Genomic DNA, 15437 nt, shown 5'->3' on the forward strand with positions numbered 1-15437 from the left:
TTTTCATGCCCTGATAAGTCATGTTTTAAAGAGTAAGGTTAATTCACCTCTAAGAATGTCCCCAGATAAAACTTACAAACTAAGAAATGTGGTAGTAAGGCATTTATTCATCCCCTTGAAGCTCTTTAAGTGTGCTTTGTTCCACCTGGTTATAACTCTTGGCCTAAAGAAGCCCTAGTATGAATTGTTGGGTAATTATCTCTTGCTTTTAACATCCAGTGATTATTCTTTTCATCTATTTCTAGAAATATTATCTCTAATTCCTCTCCCCTTATTCTTACTAATAGCTGTCAAACAGTCCTCCCCCAAAACTATTTTTTTTCCTAACCAGGAAGAAGAATTAGCTTGACTCTGCTAAGTTAGAAAAGGAGTGTAGTTAATTATAAAATTATAATATGTGAAATTCTTACATTAGTTGGTAGTAAAAATATGTAATTTTTTCTGTTTCTAGTTTTTCTGTATTAAGCCCCAATTGCTGAAATTATCCTATCATTACTATTTAGATTTAATGATTATTGTTTAAAAGAATAGGTTTGTTTGCTAGAAACTCTCAGTAAATTGCGTTAAAATATTTTGTCAAAGGTACTTGGAAAGGTACAAATATGATCCGATTAGGTATTTTTTTCTTCTATCTCTACAAAATAAGATAAATGTATCACTTGTGTAACAAATATCTGATTTTAACACATTTTCACTATTGATAGATGCAAAAATAAATCTCTCTATTGAAATATGTCTTGCCTATAAGTTCTGAGATCTGATACCACTGATCCATAAAAAAAAAAAAAAGGAGGGCTTCCCTGGTGGCGCAGTGGTTGAGAGTCCGCCTGCCAATGCAGGGGACACGGGTTCGTGCCCCAGTCCAGGAAGATCCCACATGCCGCGGAGCGGCTGGGCCCGTGAGCCATGGCTGCTGAGCCTGCGCGTCCGGAGCCCGTGCTCCGCAACGGGAGAGGCCACAACAGTGAGAGGCCCACGTACCGCAAAAAAAAAAAAAAAAAGGAGAGGTGAAGGAATTCTGGTGCTGAATGAGCAGGCAGAGGAGGTCAGTTGGTTCCATGGCTTCTGCCTTCTTCCATTACGTAACACATTTGCATTAACAAAGTGAGTTTTGTTTAAAAGCTCTTACTTTTGCCAAGCAAACCAGCCACCGTCATTGCCCTTTTCTTCTATTCCAGCTCTTCTTGGTAGTTCTGGGCATTTAATTATTTTTGCTCATTCGTAGACATCTGCCACATCTCATTTTGTCACTGCCGCTTTACCAGTGTTTTTACATTATGAAATGCATTGAGCTAATAATAGAAGTTGTCATTTTTCATGTTCCCTGTCTATGGTGGTATCTTTAATGCTGTTTTCTCATCTGTCCTGGGAGATGATGTGAGCACACAGTCGGAAAGACCTGACTTTGACTGTTGTCACTAGTGGCAATAATTTAGTTATGGGGTCTCAAAACGAGTAGGAGGCACAAATAGAGGGTGTGGGATCATGCTGGAAGATTACGTGGAATATCATAGATATTAATACATGTACAGATGGTAGGAGAGATCTTATTGAGAATTCAAAAAGTCTAAGAGGATAAGATGATAGGTTTGCATCTGGGATAGATTGGAAGGCTATTTATTTACACACATTTGTTGGAGTATAATTGCTTCACAATGCTGTGTTAGGTTCTGTTGTACAACAGAATGAAGCAGCCATATGCATACATATGTCCCCATATCTCCTCCCTCTTGTGTCTCCCTCCCACCCTCCCTATCCCACCCCTCTAGGTGGTCACAAAGCACCGAGCTGATGTCCCTGTGCTCTGCAGCTGCTTCCCACAAGCTATCTATTTTACATTTGGTAGTGTATATATGTCAATACTCCTCTCACTTTGCCCCAGCGTGCCCTTCCCCCCGACCTCCGTGTCCTCAAGTCTGTTCTCTATGCCTGCATCTTTATTCCTGCCCTACCACTAGGTTCGTCAGTACCATTTTTTTTAGATTCCATATATATATATATGTGTTAGCATACGGTATTTGTTTTTCTCTTTCTGACTTACTTCACTCTGTACAACAGACTCTAGGTCCATCCACCTCACTACAAATAACTCAATTTTGTTCCTCCTAAGGCTGAGTAATATTCCGTTGTATCTATGTATATAAGAGGACACATCTTCTTTAACCATTCATCTGTCGATGGACATTTAGGTTGCTTCCGTGTCCTGGCTATTGCAAATAGTGCTGCAGGTGAGCATTGAGGTACATGTCTCTTTTTGAATTACGGTTTTCTCCGGGTATATGCCCAGTAGTGGGATTGCTGGGTCATATGGTAGTTCTGTTTTTAGTTTTTTAAGGAACCTCCATACTGTTCTCCATAGTGGCTGTATCAATTTACATTCCCACCAACAGTGCAGGAGGGTTCCCTTTTGTCCAGACCCTCTCCAGCATTTATTGTCTGTAGATTTTTTGATGATGGCCATTCTGACCGGTGTGAGGTGATACCACATTTCAGTTTCGATTTGCATTTCTCTAATGATTAGTGATGTTGAGCATCTTTTCACGCACCTCTTGGCCATCTGTATGTCCCCTTTGGTGAAATGTCTATTTAGGAATTCCGCCCATTTTTTGATTGGGTTGTTTGTTTTTTTTTTATATTGAGCTACATGAGCTGTTTGTATATTTTGGAGATTAATCCTTTGTCCGTTGATTTGTTTGCAAATATTTTCTCCCATACTGAGGGTTGTCTTTTCGTCTTGTTTTGATTTCCTTTGCTTTGCAAAAGCTTTGAAGTTTAATTAGGTCCCATTTGTTTATTTTTGTTTTAATTTTCATTACTCTAGGAGGTGGGTCAAAAAAGATCTTGCTGTGGTTTATGTCAAAGAGTGTTTTTCCTATGTTTTCCTCTACGTTTTATAGTGTCTGGTCTTACATTTAGGTCTTTAATCCATTTGGAGTTTATTTTTGTGTATGCTGTTAGGTAGTGGTCTATGGAAGGCAATTTAGCTGGGACATAAGTTGCTTTGTTAATTCACCTGACATTGGTAGCTAGGTGGAATGTAGTTTCTGGGTGATAGTCTTGCTTTTAAATTGGAATTTTCGAGAATAGCGATGAGCAGTCTGCCTTACAGCTGGATATGGTGGGACTCTGGGCAGCCTGCCGAGGTGTAAGTGGTCCTCCGGTTTGGGCATTGGGAGTGATTTTTGCTGAGTAGGGGATATTTGCCATTGTCTGTGGATATTTTTGGTTGTCACATCTCAGGTATGACTGGCATCTAGTGGGTAAGGCCAAGGACACTGCTGAACATCCTACAATGTACTGGACGACCCCTTACAGCAAAGGCCCAGATTGTGAATAGTAGCAAGGTTGAGCAACCCTGTGTTTATAACCAACACCAACAAAGGTCTGTTATATGTTTCCTTATTCCCTGTGGATTGAGTAGGCATATTTGCCATCTTGTCCCTAAAGAATGGCCAGTCTTTAGTAGAAATTTAATGATTGAGAATGCACTCAACCCTAATTATTCCTAACAACTCACATTAGGACAGACTTGCACGTGCTATAGCTTTATTCACAAGACCCTGTTTTTCTGCGCTGCTTCCCTCTCGGCAGTTTTTACACATGATGAGCTTTACTCATCTTTAAGAAAATTTTCCCCATGCCATTTTAGGATAGACAGGCAGTTTGATGTTTGGTTGTTTTTAAGATTTCTTAGTAATGATGTATTTAGTGTCACTAAGTGTTGAGGTGGTACCTGATTGTAGACTTCATAAAGAGCATCAAAGATGACTAAATGTCACACTTTATCTCCATAGCACATAACTAGGAGAGGAGGAGGTGGAAGGTGGTAGAGAGAAGGGGTAATAGAATTTACACAGCAGCATATACCTAAAGGTAATAAAAGTTTTTCGTTACATGGCGTGAACTAGCCCGTTGGGGCTAGCACGGCACTGTGCATGTAGATGCTCAATATAAACACCATTTGCTTTTTATTTGAAATGAGGATAATTCTGTGTTACTGACTTAACTAAAATTTAAAGAGTATTCCACTCACGGTTTGTGGGATGTTACATATAATGTGAGCTCTCTTAATAATTGCACATAAGTATACTGTAAATTAAACCTTTCGTCTAAAACTGTGAAAGAGTTATCTAAACAGCAATTAATTATGCATCTTGGTACTCCTGTGAGCAAAGTAAATTGTTGCTGTCTCTTTCAGAGAGCACATATTTCCACAAAAGGCTTTGAATGAAAGTTTTTCCCCATGAAATAACATCCCCATAGAGAAAGCATGCTAATCCGTCTGTTAACCATGTCCACGGACTGACTAATTTGGATCATAATCAAGGCTTTGCAGGTGAGAGTGTATACACATAATAAGCCAACTACCTACAAAAATATATACCTCCTTTTAAGGCCTTGATGCAGTATAGACTTGAGACATAATAAGGTCGTATTCTCCAACCAAGAGGAAGATTCTGTGTCTTTGAAGTAGAAATTAATATTTGGATTAGTTAAGGCTCCTTCAGTTTCAAATGACAGAGAACCCAACTCAAACTGGCCTGAGCCAAAGAAGGGCACTTGTTAGCGCATGTATAGGGTTGGCCAAAAAGTTCGTTCGGGTTTTCATAACCTCTTATGGAAAAACGCGAACGAACTTTTTGGCCAACCCAATAATTAAAAAGGCTATTGCTAGGACTATGAGGACTCAAACAGTACTCTTGTCTCCTAGTTTTACCTTCCTGTATTGGCTCCATGCTCTGGGCTGTTATGATAGCCCATCATAGATCCAAGCTTACAGTCTCTCAGGTGGCAGGACAGCAGAAAAGGGAACCTGGGAAAGTCTCCCTAGGTTTCATTACCTTTGATTGGATCACATCTCTGTCTCTGAATCAGTGCCCCCAGGCAGGAGATGTAACAGCATGAACTGAGCCATGGGCCAAATCTGAATTTGGGTGTAGATTTAACGCCACTTACGGGCTGCGAGTGCACGAGCGGTGTTCCCTTGAAGAAAATTAGTTATGCAAAAAATGAAGCTTTGTCCTAACCCTGTCCTCTTCGGCAGGAGTACCACTGTAACCATTTCTTGTGCTTAAAATTGTACAAATGTAAAAATCAATATCTGTATTACTGTATACGTAGTTAAGAGCACCTTAGATGTATTTTCCCTTGTTTTTATCGTTGACCAATATATTTAACACTCCCCACGCGTGAAGGTCTCCAAGGAAGATCCTGTAACTTCTCTTTTAAATCACAGAAATATCCTAAACAGGCATTCTGTTTTTTATGAAGAATTTAAGAAATACTAAAAGTGAACACCTAAATGTGTTTAAGGATAATAGTTCATTAAAGGAAACCTTCCATGAGTCCTTATATTTCTTATTAGGCTTCATGATATGGTTGAAGTTTTAACATGGCAGAGAATACTTACAGGTCAATGTTTTTAAGCAAGGGATATTTCTGGAAGAATTAATTGATTTAGACCTTCTTGGCTGCCGTAAGTATAAAATATGAAGTACGGCTTTATGTTAGCATTGTCCCTAGTGATGAAAATTGGTTAAAAACACTTATCTTCACTGAAAAATGGGTTAAAGACTTAAATGTAAGACCTGAAAGTGTAAAACTCCTAGAAGGAAACATAGGGGAAAAGCTTCTGGACACTGGTCTTGGCAATGATTGCATAGACCTGATGTCAAAAACCAAACAAAGCAAAATTAGGTAAATAGGGCCATATCAAACTAAAAAGCTTCTGGACAGCAGAGGAAATGAGCAGGAGTGAAAAGGCAATCTACAGAATGGGAGAAGATATTTGCAAGCCTTATATATAATAGGGGATTAATTTCCCAAAATGTAAGTATCTCCGACAACTCATTATCCAGAAAAAAAATCAAATAACCCAATTAAAAATTGGATAAGGAACTGAATAGACATTTCTTCAAAGAAGACCTGCAGATGGCCAACAGGTATATGAAAAGATGCTCAACGTTATAATCATTAGGGAAATGCAAATCAAAACCATAATGAGATACCTCTTCAAACCTCTTAGTTTGGCTATTATCAAAAAAAAAAAAAAGACAGCAGGTATTCGTGAGGAGGTGGAGAAACTCAAACCTTACTTTGCTGTTGGTAGGAATGCAAAACAGTGCAGCCGCTATGAGAAAGAGAATAAAAAGTTAAAATAGAGTTACCATATGACCCAGCAATCCCACTTCTGGCTGTTTATTCAAAAGAATTGAAATTAGATGCTTAAAGATATAGCTGCACTTCCATGTTCACTGCAGCACTGTTCAAGATAACCAAGATCTGGAAATAACCTAAGTGTCCATTGATGGATGAATGGAAACAGGGAATACACAGATAATGGAATATACAGATAATGGAATATTATTCAGCCTTAAAAAGGAAGGAAATCTAGCAATATGCAACAACATGGGAGAAACTGAAGGACATTATACAATATGAAAGAAGCCAGTCCCAGAAAAACAGATTACTTCATGATTCCCCTTGTATGTGAAATTTAAAACAGTTAAACTCAGGGAAGCAGAGGATAGAACAGTGGTGGCCATGGGCTCGGGGCAGGGGCAGATGGGGAGTTACTGTTCAACAGAAGTCAAGTTTCAGTTACGCTAGATGATTAAGTTCTAGAGATCTGCTGTACAATGTTGTGCCTGTAGTTAATGACACTGTATTATTCACTTAAATTTTAACAGGGTAGATCTCATGTTACGTGTTCTTACTGCAATAAAAATAAAACAAAAGACAAACCACTTAACCTCTGTAATGCCTGATAGTGAACTTCCTGATATCCGAGTAGTTGTGTCTGCCCTCACATGTTTCATAAGTGATTATCACTTCTTAATAAAGAATGTGATGTGTACTTGTTGGTAGACTATTTCTGAGGCTAGTCCAGAAGGTACCCCCCCCCTTTTTTTTTTCCAGCCACACTAGCTCATCTGGGTAGAAGAATAGAAGTTGGGAATTACGTGGTTTACTGTTGTTCCTAAAGTAGGGAGAGAATCCTGGCTTAAAGCAGTAATAGCCATAGACTAGGTTGATTTCAGGTACACAAAGACTGATTGTATCTTTGGAGTACTAGGGAAGAAGGACCTGTGTTAGGAGTAAACAGGATCTGGCTAACTGGAGGTGTTTAGCTGTCCAGGAATTCTGTAAGACATCTTCTACATAAGATTCTGGATCTTTGCTTTCCTCCAGATTAACGTAGGCACCTTCAACTCAATCCTGACCAAGTCTGTCAAAATATTTGATTTCTTCTCCTAATAATGGGATTGGATCTGAAATTATTCTTGTTACCTTATGTGTATTTTCCTTTTTAGTTATTATTACTGGTTTTAAAATTGTAATTACAATATAATTCATATTTCTTGTAAAAATATTTTTAGCAGCACAGTGTTTTAATGTAAGAGTGAAAGAGTGTCTTCCATGATCCCATGCCTATTCCTTATGAATAATCAAGGTTAAAGAGTTCATTGTGTGCAACACAGAAGTGGTCTTGGATTAGCAAACTAAGAAGACATGATAGGCTTTACGCAACACTAAGTTTACTTAGCTTTAAGGAAGAGTTTCAAGACAGGTAATAAATAATGATTGTTAACAAAAATAGTGAACGTCTAGTTACTTCCCAGGAGTGACTTTCAAACATTCTGGTCACTCCTTGTTTGGTATGCTTCTGACCAGGAAGACTTGATTCTTGGGTCTCTTGAGCTGTTGTGCCTTGCTGTTTTGATGAGCTTCCTCAGGGTGTAGGTCTAGCGTCCTTTCTCCAGTGTGGGTGCATCGTATTAATGCTGATCACTGATGACTTGGATAAGCATTCTTGACATAGTAACCTTGGTACAATTCTTAGTTTTATTGAATTAGGCATATTTCTATATATTCTCTGAGTTGTTGTTGCAAGGAAGATTTGACCTAAAGTTTTAAATAACATATCTTATAAGAGATAACATATAAATACATATAAGAGCTACTTTTTTTTTAATGGTTCCTTACAAGGGCTTTGATATATTTTACCAATATTTAAGTGATGACCATTCAAGTTTGCTAACAGCTTTTTCAGGATTACATATGATATCACAGTGACTATCCTTGTACATACGCCCTTGTGAATTTGGGCAAGTTTTATAGAGGCTACCTAGCATTTCTGGATCAAAGGACATACACATTGAAATTTTTATAAATCTGCCAAACTGTCTCTCAAAATTATAATTTTATCAACTGCATGTAAGAGAATATGTTTCCCCATGCTACTTCCTTCTGGTTTTATCTTTGTTGTCTCTCTCCAGTTCCTGAAAAATTTTGTGAGCTTGGTAAAATATATATGATACTCTATTTTGCATTGGAATCAGCACGCTTGGGATTAGATCAGTCATAGTACTGATAAGTGGCTGATCCAGATAGGAATCAAAATCCTTTATGTCTAGTGTTCTTTCAGTTGACTGACACTGAAAAATGTTTCTTTGATTTTACTTTATTTTTTCTTACATCTTAATACTTGGAACCAATATCATAGTCTACTTTTCAGAAAGTCAAATCATTTCTGTCCAGCTTTATTCAACAGAAATTAATGAACTAACCAAGTAACCTCTGATTGTGAGTGGAGCTCTTCATTATTTGTCAGTAACAGTAACTTATGCCAGGTTAAAAAAAAATTAGTTTCAGATGTATTTAGTATGCTTATTGGTAGTACCAATATATAAAGTTGATGTAGAGATTTTAATGTATTTTAGTCTTCAGCTGTTTATCAGCCTGATGCATAGTAAATAACTATTCAAGCATTGAAACTGTAGTATTTGATAAATCTGCAAAAATTTTGCTGTATGAGCCAATGACATTTTTACATTAAAGATAACTCATGCAGTAACTTCTTTTCATTAAAGCGTGGGACAATTTAAATGATGATGGAGTGAACATATTTTTGAGGCTGATTCGTGATTTATCAAAAATATCTTATTTGAGAGTGTCCTCTGCTACTGATTTTTTTAGTTGGTCACTTTCATTAATAGTCATTTGTTTACTCAGCTTTCAAATTGCTACCAATGAATTCATGCCAACATTATGTAATACATGCTTGAAATTTTGTTTTCCAAATGCAATTTTATTTAAGTACATGGAAAATATTTCATTAATAAGATTTAAAAGTGGTAGAGTATATCTTTTTTGTTAAACTTTATTGACAACAAAACAAAATAGTTTTAGGGACAGACTGGAGCTTGTGTTTTCTTTCAGATGGATTGCACCACAATCCCAGCTTCTAGGTAATAAAAGAGTGGTCCACAGATTTCATCACGGTTATTTTAACTCTTTTATTCATTTAAAACAAGAATAGATGTGGACAAATATACTTCCTAAGACTTAGGTATTTCTCTTTTATTAAAACTGCTCTAAAAATACCAGTTTAAGTCTGGGTGTGAGAAATAACAGGCAGGAGAAAACAATTTTGGATTATCAAAGTAACACTGATTTTAGCTGAACTAGAGTTAATAATACACAGTTTTACAGATTTGTCCACTGAAATTGTCTCCTGTCCCAGTCCTCCCATCATGTTTCATTGCTTCTGTCATAGCCCTCATCAATGTCTACAGTGCAATGTAAATATGTGCTTCTCTTTCTCCTTTTTCCACAATAGTGTGAGTCTGGAGAACTAGTTCTTTCTGTTATTCATCTTTCTATTCTGTTTAGGGCCTGCCACGTGATAGGTATAAATGTTGAATTCAACTGATATTTGTAAAATGATATAGTGCGAAAACATGACAAGTCATTCTATTTGATAATCCTTTGCCACTACTTCTAGATTTTCATTTTACTTCAGTGAATCAATTTTACATAAAAAGATCTTACATAAAAAGATACAACAGACTTGTTAATTTTGTTTACAGAGAAATGTATTATATACTCTGAGGGTAATTACAGTTTACCATCTGTTTCTTTTTTTTTTTTTTGCGGTACACGGGCCTCTCACTGTTGTGGCCTCTCCCATTGCGGAGCACAGGCTCTGGACACGCAGGCCCAGCGGTCATGGCTCACGGGCCCAGCCGCTCCGCGGCATGTGGGATCTTCCCAGACCGGGACACGAACCCGTGTCCCCTGCATCGGCAGGCGGACTCTCAACCACTGCGCCACCAGGGCAGCCCCCATCTGTTTCTATTTATCAGTCTTTTCCATCTCCCTATTCATTTGTTCTACATCATCTTTTGTATGTGAGATTATCTCTCCATTTATCCTTTGATGTTTTTGAACTTTTAGTGTTTGGTATTAAGGAAATATGCAGAATATTTTGTGATCTTCTGCAGGTTATGTTTGTGGTATAATTTGAATTTGGGTCCCTTTCCTTAAAGGGAAATACTTGTTGTCGGTAATGGGTAAAATGAGATGTCCCTCTTAGATATCTTGTAAAAACTCTTATTTTTGTTTTGCACTTTTTAAGGACCTTAGGCTTTTCTTTTCTAGAAAAACAATGCTTTTTAGACTTTATTTTCATTCTAACAGGAATGGAGAAAGATGACTAATGAATGCCTTAGTCTGTTGAATGCTTACTATGTTCCAGTATTGTGATGAGCACTATTATAATTATTAAGTCATTAATTGCTTAATACCTCTGTCAAAGGTGATACTATTACCATTTACAGTTGAAGAGGTTGAAGCAAAAAAGGGATTTCTTTTTTTTTTTCCCCACTTGGCCTCTGTTTTATTTCTGATATAATATAGGACAGAAAACTATTTCCCGTATATCATTGATTAGTGGAAAATTCTTTGGGACCTTTACTCATGCCAGTACGGTCAATTAACTATCTTTTCCAATATTCCACCTGTTATAAAACACCTAGAAATTTGGAGGTAGATTTTATAAACACTCTTTTAAATGTGTAGCTAAATTTGCAAAAAGGGAAGGTGATTTCATAAGTGCAATAAAATGAGGAAGTAGCTCAAAAAAAATACAGTTGTCTCTCGGTATCCGTGGGAGATTGGTTCCAGGAACCCCTGAGATACCAAAATCCGCAGATGCTCAAGTCACTAATACAAAATGGTGCAATACAGGAATTCAGCTCCTTCCACAGATTCAGCAGGGGACCAAATTTGAAACCTTTGGGTATGGAGGGCCGATTATAGTTTATTTCTTCTGAAACTGCTGGTGTCCAAGGTCTTTGCTGATTTTTATGACCTAATGATTGGTTTTAACAGCTATGTGGGGACAGAGGCAAGGCTTTGGTCTGTTCAGGGTGAGGAATTAGAATCTTAGACATCTCAGCATTCACTCTTATATTGCCCAGGATTAAAAAGAAAAAGTTTGATTTGAAACTATTAGATAAAGGATATATTTTTTTAAATAAAGGGATGAATTGATGCTAAGATACTGACCATTTCTGGGAAAATTAGAAATTAGAGAAGTAACAACGACAAAAATAGTAGACAATGGACTAAGAAAATTTCAAGGAATGATTGACCAGCAGCATCAAATCCTAGGATGATACTAGGGGAAAAGCACGGTAAGCCAAGAGATAAAAAGGCCCAGTTAGAGAGGCAGCTGGGGCTCTTTTGCCTTATCTGATTATCTTAGTGCTTCCCAAGTTTCAGTCAATTTTGTACCAACTTCTCAATTTTTACAGTCATATATATCTAGATTATTAGTTACTTCATACTTTAAAATAAACTTATGATGTTATGCTTATTATTTATTTATTTTTATTTTTTTTTGTGGTACACGGGCCTCTCACTGTTGTGGCCTCTCCCGTTGCGGAGCACGAGCTCCGGGCATGCAGGCTCAGCGGCCATGGCTCACGGGCCCAGCCGCTCCGCGGCATGTGGGATCTTCCTGGACAGGGGCATGAACCCGTGTCCCCTGCATTGGCAGGCGGACTCTCAACCACTGCGCCACCAGAGAAGCCCTATGATTTATTTTTAAAAGAAATCTTCCATATCACAGTAAAATATGGAAACCCTTAATACCTGCCATAAATAGAAAATTTCTATAAAAATTAATAAAATAAGGGAGCAAGGGACTTGCCTGGTGGTCTCGCTTGTGTGTGTGATGTGTAGGATCGTTTTCAGTACCAGCAGTGTCACTGGCTGAATGTGAAATGATCCAAGGAGGGGAGCGTGAGTGTGTGTGTATGCGTGTGTGTGTCTGAGTGCCTTTTAACGTTCAGCCTTTGAAAGATACTGCTCTAAGCTTCCTATATTGAAATATTCTTTGTTTTTTTTTCTTTTTGAAGCTCTTTTAAGAGCCTGTGCTGATGGAGGTGCCAACCGCTTATATGACGTCACGGAAGGAGAGAGGGAAAGGTATGCTTTCTTTCAGCCAGTGTCTGTTATATCAGTTCTGCTCTTGAGCTTGCTTTTTCTCTTCTTAGTGAATGGTGACTGTTCATTTTCCTTCAAATTCTTTTTACAGAAAACCACCTCAGGGAGAGAGCTGCTTAACCATGTTGTATTATTTCTTTGCTTTGAATGGTATCTGCAAGTAGAAATAGGCCAATCTTATTCAAAATAAAAAAAACATTCTACTATTTCACAGTCTCATGAAGTAGCATTATCAGATATCGATATTTGTGAGGACTTTGAACATTGACTAAAATAATGGTAATTTGAGTTTTTATTCAAACAGTTTAAAGGAATACAAACTGATCTCATATAAAAGATATATACTGCTGTAGAAGGTTCAAGATTTTTATATTAGCATCGAGTAAAACTCAGTATAATTTAACTTACTTCTGAGTTATGCATACATATATTTTAAAGAGATAAATAATTTATTTCTTAATGATTTGTTATCTGTGCTCTCTGGTTTTCCTGATCTTTGCATGGGGAGCTATTTTTAGATGTGAGAGTACGTTTGATGAAAGCACAGTTTAAATCTAGCTCATTGCCAGCATGTGTATAGTTCACCCTTTTGGCAAACACAAGAATTTATAGTCTAGATATAAGTAGACTAGCTATGAAATTTAGTTCTACTTCTACCATATGTGTTATTAAATGTACTGAAATGTTTATAGTTTGAGAAATCACCTCCTTGCTGCAAAAAATAAAAATATTTGATGCAGCATACTGTAGCTGTGAGTTTAAATACATGTATTTTGAAATGATGTAAAATACATCTTTATGGCATCAAAATTTTTACTTCACGTTTTTAATATTGGAGCTGTTATTTTGAAAGCAGCTGGTTACCATAGGAGAAAGGCATGAGATTGGGCGTGTCTGGATGCATTATCAAAGAATATAGCCACAGTGACAGCTAGGAAGACAATTTAAATTCTTATCATTTTGTGCATCTTTATTTTATTTTATTTTATTTAAATTCTTTTTTGCGGTACGCGGGCCTCTCACTGCTGCGGCCTCTCCCGCTGCGGAGCACAGGCTCCGGACGCGCAGGCGCAGCGGCCATGGCTCACGGGCCCAGCCGCTCCGCGGCATGTGGGATCCTCCCGGTCCGGGGCACGCACCCGTATCCCCTGCACCGGCAGGCGGACTCTCAAACCACTGCGCCACCACGGAAGCCCCTGTGCATCTTTATTTTTAAACTTTATGGATTCCTCTGACTGTATTCTTGAAGACTTGACATGGACAGTGTATGAAAAAATACTCAAGTATGTGTATAGAAGTGTCTGGGCCAGTTGCTTCAGAGAGGAGCATAATGGCCATGTGGGCAAGATATGAATTGGGGGCTGTTTGTTTCATGCCTATAGGCTGCTTAGTGGCCAGCGATCTGGTACTGAGTGCTTTTTCTCTTTGTGATGGGTGTAGCTCATGAACATAATTACATGAACCAGAGCTGTGAAAGGGTATTAACACAGTACTTCCCAGCTCTTCCTTGATCATGAGAACCATCTAGAATGCCTATGAAAAAGTAGATTTCTGTACTGATTAATTTTATTGAATTGGGTTGGCCACTAGTGAGAAATACAACATCCAACATGTTTACTCGCATCTGAAAGTAGTGTACATTGCCGGATCTGGGAATGGGTGCCATTATTTTTGCCCAAATTTCGAAATAATCATTTCTTATATTTCTGAACACATTTATGAGTAATGTCACGGAAATCTTCCAAGAAGATTTATATGATTTATCTAGCATCCATTTGTCCATATATGAAGATGTTTAAGAAGAAAGTGTATTTGTTGTTGATTTTCGAGTTGTAATAACATTGTTTGCCGTGATGCATAGTCTGATGCTTAGGGACGTGGCTGGCTGGGGTGGAGATAGAGTCCCTAATAGGGAGATGAGTGAAGCTAACTGCTTCATGTGGGAATTAAAGTCTTGGAATAAATCTCATTAAATCCAAACCCTACCCAGTTAAACTAATTGGACACAGGTAACTAAACATTGTTCCTATTAACTGTATTTTTAACAGAAAGGCTTTACAATGGAAATGGAAAAAATATTCATGAGTTTTGAAAAGCCAAGTTAGGGTTGTGGACCGCTGCTTCGCTTGTTCTTATTTTTTTATTTATTCAGTGTGCTAATCTACAATGTAATACCTTATAATTATGGAATAAAACATGAATATGTAGAGAATCATCTCCAGTTGAAGAGAAAGTGAGATCTTTACACATTAGGAATGGAAAGAAGGAAGGCTGATGTAGACAGTAACAGAGGAGCAGGGTTTGCCAAGGGATAGCGCTGAAGCAAAGTTCAGTGGTGACCTTACGTCTGATCATGTACGGAATGCATTCAGTCTTCTACATCTTTCACAAATGTTTGTCTTTTTTTTTTTTTTTTTTTTTTACAAATGTTTGTCTTTGTTTCTACTTTGAAAGTCACCTCTCTCCATTTACCAGGTTTTGTTTTTTTTTTTATAAAGAAGCCCTTAATGTTTTTATTTATTGTGAAAACAGTTCATGGTGATCTGAGTATATGCTAGTGAGTCGGGAGAAACAAAAAGAAAAATATAAAATTATCTGTTATTGGGACTTCTTTTGTGGTACAGTGGTTAAGAATCCGCCTGCCAATGTAGGGGACATGGGTTCAATCCCTGGTCCAGGAAGATCCCACATGTCATGGAGCAACTAAACCCGTGCGCCACAACTACTGAGGTTGTGTGCTGCAACTCCTGAAGCCCAAGCACCCTAGATCCCATGCTCTGCAACAAGAGAAGCCACCGCAATGAGAAGCCTGCACACTGAAATGAAGAGTAGCCCCTGCTTGCTGCAACTAGAGAAAGCCTGTGCATAGCAACAAAGACCCAGTGCAGCCAAAAAAAAAAAAAAATTGTTATTTTTTCCTAAGTAGCAAAGAGTTGCATTGAGTTCTGCCATTTGGAGTTCAGAAAATATGACTAATTTTTCTTGCTCAAGTGAATGTAAGCTCAATGAATGTAAAGTCCCTTGTGCCTAGAAAATTAGATTCTCAGAAAATATTTGTTAATAAGTATTTGATTACAGTTACTCTGTTCTCTCTCACCATGAGGTTTTGAGTGACTTTGATGACCTGTGTATTTTCAGTAACT

The 15437-nt window shown here is 37.8% G+C and overlaps 1 protein-coding gene across 3 annotated transcripts in view; it reads left to right on the top strand.

Annotated features, from left to right (window-relative positions):
• The window catches only part of TPK1 (thiamin pyrophosphokinase 1), a 335120-nt gene that overhangs the window by 106945 nt on the left and 212738 nt on the right, over window positions 1-15437 (top strand). For all 3 annotated transcript variants that reach the window (XM_027101627.1, XM_027101629.1, XM_027101628.1), the window contains one exon: window positions 12207-12276. In XM_027101627.1, the coding sequence (XP_026957428.1) occupies window positions 12207-12276 (70 nt within the window). The remainder of the gene's footprint in view (window positions 1-12206; window positions 12277-15437) is intronic.

The sequence above is a fragment of the Aethalodelphis obliquidens genome, unplaced genomic scaffold, assembly GCF_003676395.1.
Source record: "Aethalodelphis obliquidens isolate GAN/ISIS:26980383/991018 unplaced genomic scaffold, ASM367639v1 scaffold5, whole genome shotgun sequence".
In the NCBI taxonomy this organism is placed as follows: domain Eukaryota; kingdom Metazoa; phylum Chordata; class Mammalia; order Artiodactyla; family Delphinidae; genus Aethalodelphis; species Aethalodelphis obliquidens.